Raw genomic sequence first — 16,305 nt, 5'->3', positions numbered from 1 at the left:
ACAGCACTTTGAAAATTCTGAAAATTCGCCAAATAATGCTGCCATCTAAATATCGATATTGCTTGTAACTGTTTTAACTTCACGTATTTTAGCATCTAAGTTTTCATCATATGTATTTTTGAGCAGATTCGTGCGTACTTTTTTCTTCCAAATGCATTACATTTACAAGGTTAATAGATCTTCCTTGTACGAGCATCCCCGAAATATGAATGTTGATAAATTCATTCCGCTATGCAGTACTTACTGCCTATAAAATTAAACTTACTCGACGAGCCATCGTCGAGGAATTTTAATGTCACGTCTTTTTGGTACCAAAGATCAGTACCTGGCCTTCTCTGCAATGTCCAAAGACATAATTTCTCTTATTATTACGGATATGAATTTCAAAGTTAAAAAGTCTCATTCTCATACCTAAACCTAGAAGACGATTACATCCTGGCAAATTTTTGCAGTGAGAAAAATGTCACAGTCGTTCTCTGCCTAAAACCAAAATTCACTTGGCGTGAATCTAATGGAGCATTTCTGTTTTGAATTCGAATAAAGAGTAGGAACAACATTTCTACAACGACATAACTGACCTGAACTGATAGATCTTATAGAATAACCAAATATCAAAAGCTGCTTACCAAGTTTTTTTTGCTTTTACTTATGTCTTAGCACGTAACATTTTTGAAGATATGAGTATACTTTTAATTCCTTATAACATTGTCCCATATTTGCTCTTAAATCTCCTTTGCTACATTCTTTTCCTCCACGTTTGTGGATTTTATCGCAAAATGTTTGTAACTTTGTGAGCTGAGTGGGGAGGAGAGGAAAAGAAGACTAAATAGAACCATCAACCATTAACCAACCGTCTTTTTTTCTTTCCCTTAGCTTTCTGGATGTGCCCTGATAGCTTTCGGCATTTTTATCCTCATAGAAGAGGAAAAATCCACACTCTTCAGGCTTTTCCAGGTAGACGATAACTACGCACACATTCAATACTTGGCCTTTGCATTCATAGGAATTGGAGGCCTTGTTTTCATCGTTGGCTTCTTCGGTTGCTGCGGTGCTATGCAAGAAAATAAATGCATGCTAGTCGCGGTAAGTTTCTACTTTTTTATGTAAGTTATTTATGCCATGATTAGAAGAACATTAAAAGCAATTTTTCTATGAAACATAGCATGAAATTTTGAAATCTTTTAACATTTTATAAAAGTGTGTACAATCAACATATTAGATATACACTGGTGTGCAAAAATTAAGGACGAGACTTTTTTTTTCAATATAACTTTCTACAAAAGCTTTCCAAATCAACACATTTAATACCGTAAGATCCCCAATATGTAAGGACATGAGTAATGTAAGCAACACTTACAAAAAGAGAAATCAGAGGGATAAAAAGAAGTTTTATTGAAAAATAGCATGGAGCGCAATGCGACTGAAGGCCGAAACATCCCTGTGATGGGTGTCCAGCAAGAAACATCCGGTCTTTAATAGGGAATATGATCTCCCCTGACTGCTAGGCAGGTTTCACAGCGTCTGCCCATGCTGAGAATGAGGGTGTCAATAAGTTGTTGAGGCATTGCTGCCCATTCGTCTTGCAGCGCCAATCGAAGCTCCGGAATCGTTACTGGTAGTAAGGTACGAGCTGCCAAGCGTCTGCCTAGAAAATCCCATACATGCTCTATGGGATTGAGATCCGGAGATCGTGCCGGCCAATTAATACGTTCAATATCCTCACTCTCTAAGAGCTGTTCGGCAGCTACTGTGCGATGACATGGTGCATTGTCGTCCATGAAAAGGAACTGCGGACCCATAGCGCCTCTAAAAAGACGCACATATGGAAGAAGAATCTCGTTACAATAACGGGTCCCGTTGACTGAACCTGCGTCGAAGATGTGAAGGTCTGTACGACTACCAAGCATGATGCCTTCCCAAACGAGAACACCGCCACCTCCATACCTGTCTCTTTCAATGATGTTCGAGGGATGATTGCGGCTTCCCCGCTCTCTCCAGATGAGTATCCGATGAGAATCGCTACTCAGACTGAATCTGCTCTCATCTGTAAAGAGTACTCGTCCCCATTCATTGTCTCTCCAATTCCGGTGTTCCCGGCACCACAGAGAACGCCTTCTCCGATGGGCAGGCGTTAGAGGTACACACCGTACAGGGCGTCGTGCAAACAGACCACCACCGTGCAGTCTTCTGGCCACGGTAAAACGCGATATCGGTCGTCCAGTCGCCTGTGTCGTGTGTCTAGCGATTTCTCCCGCTGTCTGCCACCTGTTTCTTCTGGCCTGTAAGGCAATATACCGGTCATCTGCGGGTGTGGTTCCTCGTGGACGACCACTACTAAACCCTCGGATAGCTGTTCCTGTAGTTTGAAATTGTCTCCAAAGTCGTGAAACGACGCTGTGAGCAATTCCGAACTCTGCAGCCACACTTGTCACACTGCGGCCTTCCTCCAACTTCCCAATGATTCGACCTCGGGTAAAAGCATCCAGATGTCGTCTAACAGATTGATTATTCGCCATTTCTCGCTGAGGCAGCAACTCGGTGTGATTTTAACTGCTATACGGCGTGCAATCTCTTTGCCAGAAATACTGATCTTACACCGACAACATGCTTTATACTACTCAGACACTCCCCCCATTACGTCTGCCTGCATATCTGCGCATGTGCTACCGTACATCACCTTACTTAATCTCCTGATTGGTCTTTCTGTCCGCTCTGCCTCTCCGTTCAGCTGATATGCTAATTTTTCGACTTCGTCCTTAATTTTTGCGCACCAGTGTATTTCAGTTTCATTTTATATAATTCTCTCATTTCTTTTCTTTGTCAAAGCTTGAGCCTAGAATACCTAGGCATTTTATAGAATGCCTGGCGTTTTTAAGCAAATTATGAAGTATGAGAATTGTTGTATATTTTACCTAGGCATTATACAGGGTGGTTCGCTACCAGACCGACAAACTCGCAGGGTGCAGAGATGACTTTGGATCACATAGGAATGCAGGGTTGCAAACATAGTAGTTGAACTATGATGCAAAGAAAAAGAACAAGAACAACACATTAATGGAAGAGAAAACATTTTATTGAAAGGTTGCACTACAACAGGTATTCGAAATTACAACCAGAACTCGTCAGCAGGCCTGACAGCGGCGCTGCATGGAATTCCTTACGTTCTGGAAGATTCCTCTCGGCAGTCTTGCAGTAGATGACGCTGAACGGAATATCGCGTGAACAACGATCCAGCTAACAGAAACGGATAGCCGTCATAGTCGTTACTATCCGTTTCCCGGGGGAGTAGAATACACGCGTGTGGCTCGGAAGGTGAGGCGGTGGATAGGTCATGGTGGCTCGGTTCATTGGCCTGCCAGATTACCGGATCTATCATGCTTGGATTTCTTCTTCTAGGGTTACATGAAGAGTTTGTTGTACGAGACGCCCGCTTCTTCAGTTGAAAATCTCGTCGCTCGAACATCTGTAGCTGCCGAGAGGATACGTGAAATGCCAGGACTCTTTCAGAACGTAGGAATTCCATGCAACGCTGCTGTCAAGTCTATCAGACGACTTCTGATCCGTAATTTCGAACACCTGTTGCAGTACATTCTTTCAATAAAATGTTGTCCCATTAATGTGTTGCTCTTTCTGTTCTTTTTTCTCTGCTTTTTTGCACCATAGCTCGCAACTATGGCATTTGCGACCTTGCATTCCTATGTGATTCCTAGTCGTCTCTGTACCCCCTACACACCTTAAAAGTTTGTCGGTCTGGTAGCGAATCACCCTGTATATAATACCCAGGCTGGGATCTATTGGATGACAAATGCTCTTTAGGCAAAGTATGAAAGCAAAGATCGTGATTAGGCTATTATTTAAAAGACATTCATTCCTCAAAGATATAAATGTTATTTTGAAAAAATAATGAAAGAATGTCATTAAAAAGCTTTTATAAAAATGAAAGTTGTACGAAAGAAAATTTATGCTTTTATTATTAAAGGTAATAAAATTTTCAAAAAAAGAATAATAAATTAAAATTAATTTATTTATTGCAACATGGGAAACTTGAATGACATTTGGAACAGACTTCATTTCTTTTTTCACACAAATACATTTCATATTTCGGCACTTTGTTTCATACATACACTTGATGAATCATTGGCGACTTTCTTCGGACTGATCAATTGCAAAAGATCAGAAAGAAAGTTCGTGGTCAGGAATATCTTCAGTTCTAAGCAAATTCTTAGAACATGAAACAAACTGTGATCTCGTTTATAGTTGTTTTAAGATTCTTTCAGAATTTTCAAGTTTGCAGAAACTATTCTCTGTTACACTCGTTACAACTACCAAAATACTGCACGAATTATCATACGTATACTTTCTCTAGACATTACATATAATATGGAGATCTGTTTCAAACTTTATCGGTTTCTCATCTGGCATTCTACAGAAGGCCTAGGCAATGTGTGAAACGTTTAATCGTTTCATACCTTGCCGGCCAGTTTTCGGCACTCTGTAAAATGTTTAGGTATTCTGTAGAATAACTATGCTCTAATTAATCCTTATTTTCTTTTCGTGTTTTCTTCCATGTTAACGTTTTGCAGACAGCCTTTAAGTGCTTGGCTGTAAACCAAATCCAAATTTCTGGCAAAACTATAGAAGAGTTTAATGTATATGGTTCCATTTAATAAACTACGATATTGTTATATTAATAAAAAAGAGTTTTTTTCAGTACTTCATATTCCTGTTCATAATTCTTGGATCTGAACTAGCTGTTGGAGTCATGGCCATTATTTTCCAAGACAAAGTGAGTACTTAACGTCAATGCAATAGTATTTTGTAGTCTAGTTTTTACAAATTCGCATACTTTTTGTTATTAATATGTATTTGATAATTTTATTACTTATCCTTGCTCTGAGGTATCTCTTCTGAGAGGACATGTTAACTCTAAGTTACTTCTCGGATGTTGTGTTTAAGTACCCTGTGTAAGATATCCTGTAAAGGAGACATATACATAGGCTAAAATTACGCCAGCAGAACGTTTTGAAATATGCAGGTTTCCTTAATATTTCCTGCTAAAAAGGTTGTGTTAAATCCTAAGAGAACACAAGTGAAATTCATTCACACGGCGATCCATTCTGAATAAAAGGATAAAAGAACTTTCGCATATGTAAAATAGATTTCATTGTACTCTCCGAAGAGTATTTTGTAGTTTGATAACCACTTCTCGGGGATCGACTAGGACTAGCAATCCTGGCGTACTGGCTAGATCTGTATATAGAGAGGCTCGACTTCTCGAGTAAAATTAAGTCTTCACAGTGATTAGAACCATCGTTTATACGGTGGTATGTTCATGCTCGGCAGGGACCATATGGTACTGTCTTGTCTGCCCCTTGGTTGTGGGAGACGTTACATGGTTTGATATCGAGAGTTGTCCTTGGGCCGTTCTTGTTTGACTCCTCTTAGTCAACACTGGAGTATGGTTGATGTCAAATATTGTTGTTTGTTCTCTTTGCGGTAGATGCGTGGCCGTCCACTGCTGACATGTGTTTCTAAAACCTACACTTTGTGAAATAAAAGGTGTCCCCCTGGCCGAGGGTATGCCTCCTCGGATCGCCTCTAGGGGCTGGGGGCATTTGACTGTGTTAAAGCAGCCAATAGAGCTTGCTAGGTCTGGGTGCCCCTTTCCTACTGGTTAACTGAACTGAACTGAACTGTAGTTTGATAGCACAGATATGCAAGACCAAGTCTGTTATCTTAAACGAAACAGATGTTCAAAACTGAAAGCAGTTCATATTAATGTATAAAACGGTATAAAACGAGACCTCTACTAAGTTTATAGATATTTGATAAATTTTATTCTATAATTTCGTTATCTACGTTTTCTCCAACAAATGCCGTCTAGTTGTTGGTAGGTCAGCTGCGAGATTCCAAGTACAAACGGTTAAAAGAAATAAGATTTAGCAAATACAGAGAAATATACAAGATGTGACAATTTAAATTTGCAGTTACTTTGCAAAGCATGAAAATAAACGTCAGTTAGTCTACTTCGTTTATGATGTAAAATAAGAAAAATAATTAAATGAAATATTTGACCTTACTTTGGCTAAAATTTTTAGTTTTATAAATATTAGTAAAGGATCGAGATTAATGAATTTTGTTAAGGAAAGAATAGTTTGCGAAGAAAATAAAAATGTTAAGGTAGATCTAAGATGCAACAAATGACAACCAAAAAGCTCTTTTGATATTAATTTAATAGAAAAAATTCTAAATGCATTTCAGATAACGGGGTGTATTTAATGTTTCTTCCAAAGAAGAAATGATATTTCTTTAAAATACGGGATATTGTTTGTGGAGATTCATTTATTTTGACTGATAGTTAATTTTTAGTTAAAGCAACTTTCTTATCACTCTCTTTTTCACCCACACTTTCCTGCCAGAATTTTAATCAGTTAGCGCACGGTTGTTCAAATTAGAGGAAGAAAGAAGTTTTATTTAAGCGAAGGTTTCGGAAGTTGATTTTAGAGAGTGTTAGTTGTTATTTTGACTTAGCAATTTGATTCTGTGGCGCTGAGTGCTTCTAACGATTAAGTTTGTTCCGCCGGCTTCTACGAGTCAGAGTCTACATTTAAATTACCCTGTTACCGTGGGATCGTCTGCGAGCTCTTTGTGATTGAATAAAGGGTCATTTACACCCGTCTTTGACTTATCCGGATCCTAAGACCTGAGGATAATTCCTCTACGGTCTTTCTAAAACTCGGTAGTTTATGTTGCCAAAGATTACGAGACTCTATATGTTCTTTATAAAATGAATATCAAATATAAAATTTGAAATTTTCAGTTAAAGATAATAAACTATTGTAAAAGTAATTCGAATTTGCAACGAAACTGTATCAATATTTAATGGTTTTATTCATTGGTTCCTGATAATCAACACCGACACTCACTAAATTTGGGTTTTTCTAGATTTTAAACAGTCAAGTTGAAAAGAAAATTACCGCATTTAGTTACTTTATCCATCCGGTTGTTAACAAGCTTCTATCAAATAAAAAAACATTTAAAAAGAAAAACTGAGATATTTCTTGCATTATTTTCTAAATAATGAATGAATATTAAATATCATTATTTAATTTATTTATGGTTTTTTATAAAAGGTGATTGTTTCATTCAGTTTATATTAGTATAAAAACTTCTTATATTTTTTATTTATTTTGCATTTCCATTCTCATTTCCTACTTTGATACAGGAAAAGGAAATACTGAATATTGTATATGAATACTTTGGTTCGAAAGTACAGTACAACTCCAATTATCCGAACTCCGACTATCCGAATCGCTTTCAGAATTTAAGAAAAAAATTAAGCTGTAAACTTAATGTTCGACAATCAACGAATTCAGACATTAAAAGGAGCGAACCTATACTTTTAAACTTCGTGTCACTGATTGAAAACGAAGACGGAAGTTCTTCAAGAAAATCAGTGAAGGCAGCAACAACCAAAAATTTAGAAGATGTCGTTTTCAAATAGTTTTTGCAGGAACGTTCTATGAAAAACCCAATTCCGGGTCCGATTCTTTGTGAAAAAGCTAAGATCTTATCTCAGAAGCTTGGTTGTTCATCTTTTAAAACACGTAACAGCTGGCTAAGAAATTTCAAGTGCAGGCACGGTGTCCGTCAAACAGCTTATTTTGACCGAGATGTTCAGCGAGCAATGACTTTCATCACTTGTAAGTACTGTACCAGTACACTATATAACATGCACGTAAAAGTGTAGCCTTTCCATTTTAATTAATTAAAACCTCTTTTTCTTAAAAAAAATGTTTTTTCTTCCATTTTGTACATACAGTATTAATTAAAGTGTACGTAAGCCGTTTCTTCGGAAAAAATCCAATTATCCGAATGGGATCCAGTCTCAGTTGATTCAGATAGTTGGAGTTCTAATGTATTTCCTTTACAAGCGCAATATTTAGAATAGGAAAACATTTATTGTATCCACGGCGCAGAATTGCATCTGTCTTTGGCATGAGCCTTAGGCATCTTACTGGTGACAGTACTACTAGTTCCGTCTCATTTTTGGAAAAGATTCTCTCGTAAGACGGATCCCTCTGCTCTTAACCTGCCACCAAGAGAACTTTCGGCTCGTTGTCTATTTTAGTTACCTCCATCTGCTTCCCCCATCTAAGCTAAAAACATAAAAGCCTTCTCTGGGTTTCGAGTCCGATCCTAGAGATAAGGCAGCTTGCAATGCTGACCAGTGTACAGATCAGGGCGGAAAAAAGAGGCAGCTGTACATTCGTTATAAATCATGCGCAAATCTGCAATAACTCTTTATCTACGGAAAAAATAATTTAATCCGTTCTAAACAGAAATAAGAGTATTTGATAGGCTAAGAGGAAATACTATGTGAGATCAATATAGATATAAGCTATCTTTTAAATTCAGAGCATAAGCTGTGTGTACAGATTTCATTATTACTTGTTTGAAATCTCTGCTTTTCAGTTTCATGTTATCATTTAAAATGCCATTTTTTCTTTTTTAAAGGGTGTTTCAGAAATGGAGGGAAAGCTAAAGGAGACATTAAAGACAAAATACGGCGTGGATCAGCCAGTTACGCAAGCTTTCGATCTTGCCCAAACGAAGGTAAGATTAAGAAAAACGAAATTATGAATCTGAAATTCCTTTCTTTTAATAAAATAATAGAAGCATCTTAATGAGGCAATTTGATCTTTTCTATATGCTTGCTTCTCGAAGAATTTTATCCTAATGATTTCTCTTTTCTCATGTCCATGTCGAACGAATGACTTCATTTGTTTGCAGTTGCATAATATTCAACACATTTTCGTGGGATCCCTCTTTAACTTATGTCTGTAGTTCTGACAGTTCTCATAAATTTCGGGAATAGTAAGCTAGTCTTTGTGAGTACATTCCATCTTTTGACTGACATAAGTGATAATATACTTAACGAAGTGGAACTAGTTTGAAATATTTCGCAAATGTTTCTTTTCAAGTTTCTGAAAATAATGCCTGTTCAACTTAGTTATCCAGACGGGAATAGTGGAGAGCATTATCGGCTTAATTTGGGAAATATATATTTGGGCCTTTTCGTCTGTACAGTTGACTTGCAACGACATCCGGTTATTGGGTTAGCACTCGCAAGAACCTTGTGAGCCTTGTCTTCAGGATAAATGATAATTTTTGAAAGTAAGTTTTATAGGGTGGCCCAGAAGTCACTTTACATTTTGAAAATTAAATAACTTTTTCTTAAATGACTGTATTTAATTAATTCTTTTTTATTTTTTGCTTATTCACATGTCCATTTAAATGGAAATGAGCTTCATCTCCCATGATCAACTTGTGAATAAACTCATTGTCATTTCTTGCAGTTCTCTGAAACCTGACAGCATAATTTACTCGTTTCTGAAAGTCTGCTGGTTTTAAAGATTGCACTAATTGAACCTTGAAAACGCGTCACTAAGTTCCTTATTGCAGGCCTATTAGGGGGATGTCGAACATTAAAATGGCGCATATCTTTGCGTTGCAACAATTGACCGTCCATTTTCAAAGTAAAATTCAATTATCTTCACTCGTTGTTCTGTTGTAAACTTATCCATGCCAAAAATTTCCAGGGATTATATTTTTTAATTCTGAAAAGAGAAAAAGAAATATATTAATAGAAAAAAAGATATTTAATTTTCAAAATGTAAAGTGACTTCTGGGCCACCCTTTACAACAAGAAACACTCTTGAATACTTTACTGCAAAATTTTTGAGTACTACAGTGTCATTGATTTGTTTCAATGAGGTATAGAAAGATGTCTGTATTTATTAAATGCATGCAGCGTGTTTTGCGTGTAGGGCTATATTGTTGACTTATTGTATTAGTATGTTCTTTGTATTTGGTATACGGGCATAAACTGAGAAGAGTGATAGAGCGAAGAGAGAAACTTGCGGCACACCCGCCTCAGTGCTTTTTAATATCTGAGGATATAGGAAACAGTAACTGGAGAACTGTAGTGTCAATGATTTGCTTGTATATCAGTATGGCAAAGAATTCTAGAAAAGACAGCCTAGAAAAGTTTTTTTTTTTTTTTTTTTCGTTTTTATTGTTAATTTCTGGTTCACGAGCCAGTACTTAACTGGGTTCAGTTCAAGATCCATTTGAGGCATGACCTTAAATGCATAAATTAAAGGTTGTGCCAAGTGATGCCATATCGTTTGCATACTGCATAAACAGTATGCTTTCCAAATTTAAGATGTTGGCATAATTGAGGAAAGAAAAGAAGCGTGGAATGAGCTTTGCAGGATACCCATCTCAAGATCAATTTCTTTTAATGCCTGAGATTTTCTTTCTAATTTTTCACAATAATCCGTTAAAGTGGGCATAAGCTCAGCTCAAGTAAACAACTTAATTTCAGGTCGTCGTGCAATAGGCAATAGCAGCTCACTACATCATATTTTTTCAAATCCTTTTACAGTGTCGTAGAAGAGTGCAACGGAAGTTCTGTCAGAAAGGATTTCTCTCTCTTCAGGCAGTTTGATGTGTATTTATGAAATCATGATTTCTACTAAAGCTTAAAAACATTCTCCTTAAACATGCATTTGATTATATTCGGTTCAGCTGTGCCTTTCAAATTTCTCAAGAACCTGGATAAGCGCTTCTGGGCCAACTACAAAAAGTATGTTGGGCTTTTAGTTAAGAGTCGCAATAACGCTAAGCTTCTAAAGGAATTCCAATCTGGATTTTTTTCATCAGTCGAATATCATGCTGCTAGAGCCTGTTTCTAGCTTTCCATATTTTTTTAATTAAAAATTGGGGGGGGAAGCGCAGAATCGCCCACTGCTTGGCGCGTTTTTAAGAATTGCACATACTCGGTATCCATGTACACATCGACCTATTTTCACTTAAAAAGTCAAAGAAAATCAATAAAAATCCAATTCTTCTTACTCTAGTAAAAAGCTCCAATCAAATAAGTGGGCGATTCTGCACTTTAGCCAAAAATTGAGCTTTGAACGAATGTCCTGTGATTCTACCCATCTGCGCCTTTGACAAGCTATTTAAGGTGTAAGACGAGAATTCAGAAAGGTAAGTTGGAATTTCTGAAGAAATACTTTTTTCTGATTTAAAATAAAATATCAGATATAGAATAAATACATAGGAAGAAAATTCGATATTCCATTTTTTGAGTTAAATATCAATTTTGCGAAAAACACTTATTGTTATTAATATGAAAAAAAGGGGAGATAAAGATAATATTCTATATTTGCTCATTTTAAGTTTTTGAAATTCTAGAACTACAAAACCAAATTAACAAATATCAACTATTACTGTTATTATTAAATTAATTAATTCTAAAATTTGTAATATACTTTTACAGATTTCAGTTTTAACAACAGAAGAGCAGATATGACTACGAATTTGATTTCATAATGTTTGAATCGTTTTGCCTCACACAATAGAAGAAGTTTAATTCTAACCTAGTCATTCAGAACGATTTCTTTATCTTTTAGTTCAAATGCTGTGGTGTCCGGGACCCAAGTGATTATCAGGATAGCGCCTGGAAGCAGAAAACCAACTCGAATGTGAATGTGAGTCCTACTTGTTGTGTTTTGAGGAATGCTGGTCAACCTGAAGCGTATGTTAATCCCCAGCCGATCAACGAAACATTATGCCAGAGAGAAGACGGTCTCAACCAACGTTTCAGACATCAAACAGTAAGTGCAGCTCCGAATTTCTCGCTTTTTTCAAAAGCTTACCATAACGGAAGGAAATTTAAGCTCTCAAGAAATGTATATGAAAATTAATTGTTTTGTGTAAGGAACGTTTATCTAGAAATGTCTCTCTTGTAACTTAAATTTAAAACGTTTTTTCCATAAATTAATTGTTTAATTAATTAATTATAATCTTTTTGTTATTATTTCAATAAGCTGAGATGATTAAATGTCTTTTAAACGGTTAGTCATTAATCCATATTTTTAGATTTTAAGAATAAATTAAGTAGTTATTCGATTATGACAATTTTTTGTAAAACTTTTAAGAAACTAAAATTTTAGACCTTTTACAAATTAAGTTATGATTAGTAAGCTATTTCTTAGTCTGTAAACATTATTGGGAGGGAAGAAATCCATAACATGCAGATTCCATCTTAAGAAACTCTGAGACTTTAATTAATTTTATCCCTTGCACAAATGTCGATTTTAGGACTCGTCTAAAATTTCGTGTTAATTAAATTTAAGCTTTAATTAAATTTAAGCAATACAATAAACAATGTTTATATAGTGTCCTCCATAGCTTAGATAATTCAAGTAACTTTTATTGTATGAAGCTGGAATTTTTTAAATAAGTGACTGCTTTGACTATGAAAATCTTTGTGTCGTTAACAACTATTTTACAACTATTAACAACTATTAACTAACGTTTTCCTATTAGCTTGCACACAAATTCATGCATTAAAAATGAGTCAAATGCACTAAAAATGTGCATTAAAAATGTTGCATGGTTATTATTATTTTAATTAACAAGTTATTTATAATTACAGCCTTTACTATCACTCCCCTTTTCTGTTTCCTCACCAGTACAAATCATTTAGAGAGTAATTAAGTCAAGGGTTTTGTAAGAACAAAGCGTGTTTCTGCCTCTCGAGGCCACGTTACTAGGTTTCGCCAGCTCTGTTAAGATAATAATTATTCGGCTTTGCGACCGAAATTTAAATTAAATTACATAGTCTTTGATTGCTAGATTAAGTTTTAATTTGAATTTGATTGTTAAAGTTTCATCACCACAAGTGGTGGTTGTTTGTTAAGCACAAAATGTGCGTTGATGTTAAAGTTCTGATTTCATAAAAAAGGTTATTTTAACTTCTCAAATCTCTATCGTTAACTTCAAACCAAGCAATAATTTGCTGCGAATCGATTTGAAGTTTGAACTAGTTTATGCTACCAAAGCAAATCAAACTCTATAAAGTGATTAAAATTACGGATACTTATCTTAAATGATTAATTTCGTAAATCGAAGTTAGAGCTATTTCGATTGAATTTATTGAAATATATTTGTTCTTATATTAGGAAACAGGGCATTCTTCTTTTTGTCATAGAAGTAAACTGTGTTCAATTAGAATTACGGGGCGGTATAGTGGTTAGGAGAGCTTGATTATGATAGCGAAGGGCCTGGGTTCGAATCCCGGAAAAGGAATGGATGCACAATTATCTGTCCCTTCATAAGAGGTAACGGTGGCCACCCATTAGGCGCCTCCAAAATAAAATGGCCACCAATTCTGACCCTAATAACGGTCAGTGCCGTTATAGGCAAGTGCCCGCCTTTGGAAGGGGGGGGGAAGAATTAAGGATCTAAGACTAACCGGTCAAGAAATATTTGGAATCTTTTCAAAACACCTTATACATAGGTTAAAATTTAACTTGCCTGTAGTTTAAATGGTAAAGTCTTTATATAAAATTGCCGTATATTAGCTTTCTGAGCTAAAAGATGGTTTTATTCAGTTGAAGTTCCTCGTTCTAATTTAATTCCTCCGAAGTGTTCCATTCTTGATTCTTTTCAAAATTCAAGTTATGCCTTCAAAATTTCGATTATGTAATCGATTTGAAGTTATCTGGAAAGATTAACTCAAAAAATGCAATTACAAAACTCTCACTGAACGGGTAATAGTTTAATATTATATAAGATAAAGTAATAATATTGAGTTTGTATTGTATTTTAGGGCTGTAAATACAAACTGGAAGCATTTCTAAGAGATGAAAGTATGCTTTTCATTGCCATTGGATGTGGAATAGCAGCTCTTGAGGTAAAGATATTCTTCATTTTAATCTTAAAAATAAATCTTTTTGGAAAAAATAGTTTTTATTATCATTGTTCTTTTTCCGGGATTAATCGGAAAAATGTGATTTTACATGAATAGTCCAATAATTTAGGTTTGTAAAATTATTCTTAGAAAGCAGTAAGATACAAATTTCAAAAGTCGACAAAATGCAGCCTCTTAGATTTAACTATATCAAAGTACACAAGGAAATATAGCCTCATATTGACATCAATTTCAAATCTTCTAATTAAAGTAGAGATTATTCTTAGTACGAAAAAGAATTAAGTGAGTATTAGATACTGTAGAAGGGTGTGAAAAAAAAAATGACATCATGAGCTGCATTCGGTGTTCACTGAGGAAAATAATACGTACGCTACATGAAATCTCCGTGAACTGTTGTAAATAATGGGAGAAAACAAGATTGCGATCATTTTTATCCTGCCATTTTACATATTTACGGTATGAATTAATTAAAATCGAGAAAGCGGGAAAAGGAATGAAAGAAAACAAGGGAAAATAGAAAAATTTGAGTTATAGGTAACATCTGACAGTCACATTTTCATTAGTTCACTTTAAACACTGAGATTTCATTTCTGCTGAGAACAAAAGACTATCCCTCCTACAAACAACTCACACACAATACCTTCAGCGCTGTTGCTTACATCCAATCCACATTCTACGCTCTGCGCCTATATAGTTCCGAGATCTGTTTATGGTGTTTTTCTCTTTCTGAAACCACATCCAAACTTCGAACGTGGTCGCATTGTAGGGTTCTGTAAGGCCCTACCGAGCAATAAGCCACCACCTGCAGCATACAGACACTGCTGTGCAAAGATGTTGGCAGCAATAGTTGCTACAAAGAAATTGCAGACGAAATGAAGGCTGTGGAAGGCCAAGGAGCACAATGCGAGGCAAGATAGGATGATTGTTGCCAGACCCGAACCGCCCCAACGGTATCATTGTCGACTATTCAACGCACTATATACCTTCTGTGGTACCGTCCACCATCTCACGGCGCTTGTCTGAGGCGGGGTTATGCTCACAGAGGCCTTTGCTTTACAAAGGTATACAGCCATAATCCCTGGTGTGATGGTGTGGGGCGCTATTTCTTATGACAGCAGGTCATCATTAGTCATCCTCCAACAGCTCAACGATATGTTGATACCATCCTGCGGCCGATTGCATTACCCTTCATGGCACGTCAGCTAAGGGCCATTTTCCAAAAAGATAATGCCAGGCCACATACCGCTCGCATATCTCTGGACTGTCTCCATGCGATTGATACTCTTCCTTGGCCAGCAAGGTCACTAGACCTTTCACCAATCATGCATGTCTAGGACATGGTAGGCCGAGAAATTCGGGCATCACAAAATATCGCAGATCTGGAGCGACAACTGATGAATTGCTGGCAGAATGTGTCGTAGGATGACATAAGGAACCTCTACCACTCTTTGCCTCGACGAATTCAAGCGTGCATTGGTGATTGTGAGCCTTGGGCAGGCACTATGACCTTGATTTTTTAATCATTTTATTGTCTGTGTATGAGCTATATACATATTCAATTTCATCAAAAACAACCACTTCCTTCATGGTGCTTTGATTTTTTTGCAAAATAGTGTATATCATCATAAAAACCAGACATGTGTAATGCTGACAGGGCTATGAATCAGATTAGAAATTAGAAATATTACACGTGCCCAAGTACTTTAGGATTTATCTATATGAAAATATCTTTTAAAAAGTAAACAATTGTACTGAAATTAATTATTTAAGAGAATAAATTTGTTTTAACTGCAGTTACTGTAGTTAATAATCAGATTCCCAAGAAATTTGTTAATTGTTTTCTTAAAAAAAAAAGGCTACTACCAAATTTTATCTTTAATCTTATTATATAATAATTCAACTATTCGAAATCTATTATGAGAGTAATGCATGCGAAGTAATGAAGATTTGTATATTTTGTGATTAGTAAATTCCTATTTAAAACCATTTTCTATATACAATTTCTGGTATCTATTCTTTTAATAATAGGCCCTTTTAGTTTCAAAATTCACTATTACAGCCAATATAACGAGAATATTATTTGCTATTCTCTTTCTATTATCTTAGCTTTAGCCTCATTAAAAAAAAAAAAAAGAAAAGAAAAGAGAAGAAATATTTTAATAGTGCTTCTGTCGCGGCCATTTAGAACCATTTCTTCCGTGAGAAACACACGTGAAATTAATCGCCAAGAAGACGACGAATTTTCATTCACGTAAACCCTGAGCTTTTAGCAAATAACTTTTCTCTATTGCAAAACCAATCAGTAGTCTTCTTCAGGATGAAATTTATTCGTTAAGTATGACAAAACTTATCCACAAATAGTGTAACAGTTTTGTTAAATTTGTGCAAATCAAATATGTGCCAGTAGAATTTAAAGTTCTTTTAGATAAAAAGGCTCAATGTATAACCCTACTACGCTAAAAGGACAAAAGTCGTTACTAAATTTTAAGCCATCATTTTTAATAAAATATTAAACA

At 35.8% G+C, this 16,305-nt stretch overlaps 1 protein-coding gene across 2 annotated transcripts in view; it reads left to right on the top strand.

Moving 5' to 3' along the window:
- LOC118195100 (CD151 antigen-like) overlaps positions 1 to 16,305 on the top strand; it is a 170,352-nt gene that overhangs the window by 141,886 nt on the left and 12,161 nt on the right. Inside the window, exons 3-7 of one of the 2 annotated variants that reach the window (XM_085811351.1) lie at positions 874 to 1,083; positions 4,712 to 4,786; positions 8,518 to 8,616; positions 11,484 to 11,687; positions 13,688 to 13,771. In XM_085811351.1, coding sequence (XP_085667477.1) covers positions 874 to 1,083; positions 4,712 to 4,786; positions 8,518 to 8,616; positions 11,484 to 11,687; positions 13,688 to 13,771 — 672 coding nt within the window. Of the gene's footprint in view, positions 1 to 873; positions 1,084 to 4,699; positions 4,787 to 8,517; positions 8,617 to 11,483; positions 11,688 to 13,687; positions 13,772 to 16,305 lie in introns of both variants that reach the window. The other variant, XM_085811350.1, reaches the window with a different exon arrangement.

This window comes from Stegodyphus dumicola, chromosome 2 (assembly GCF_044657685.1).
Source record: "Stegodyphus dumicola isolate Sdum_Otavi_A_Nest chromosome 2, ASM4465768v1".
NCBI lineage: Eukaryota > Metazoa > Arthropoda > Arachnida > Araneae > Eresidae > Stegodyphus > Stegodyphus dumicola.
Note: the sequence above shows the minus strand (reverse complement) of the source record. Positions and strands in the feature narration are given on the sequence as shown.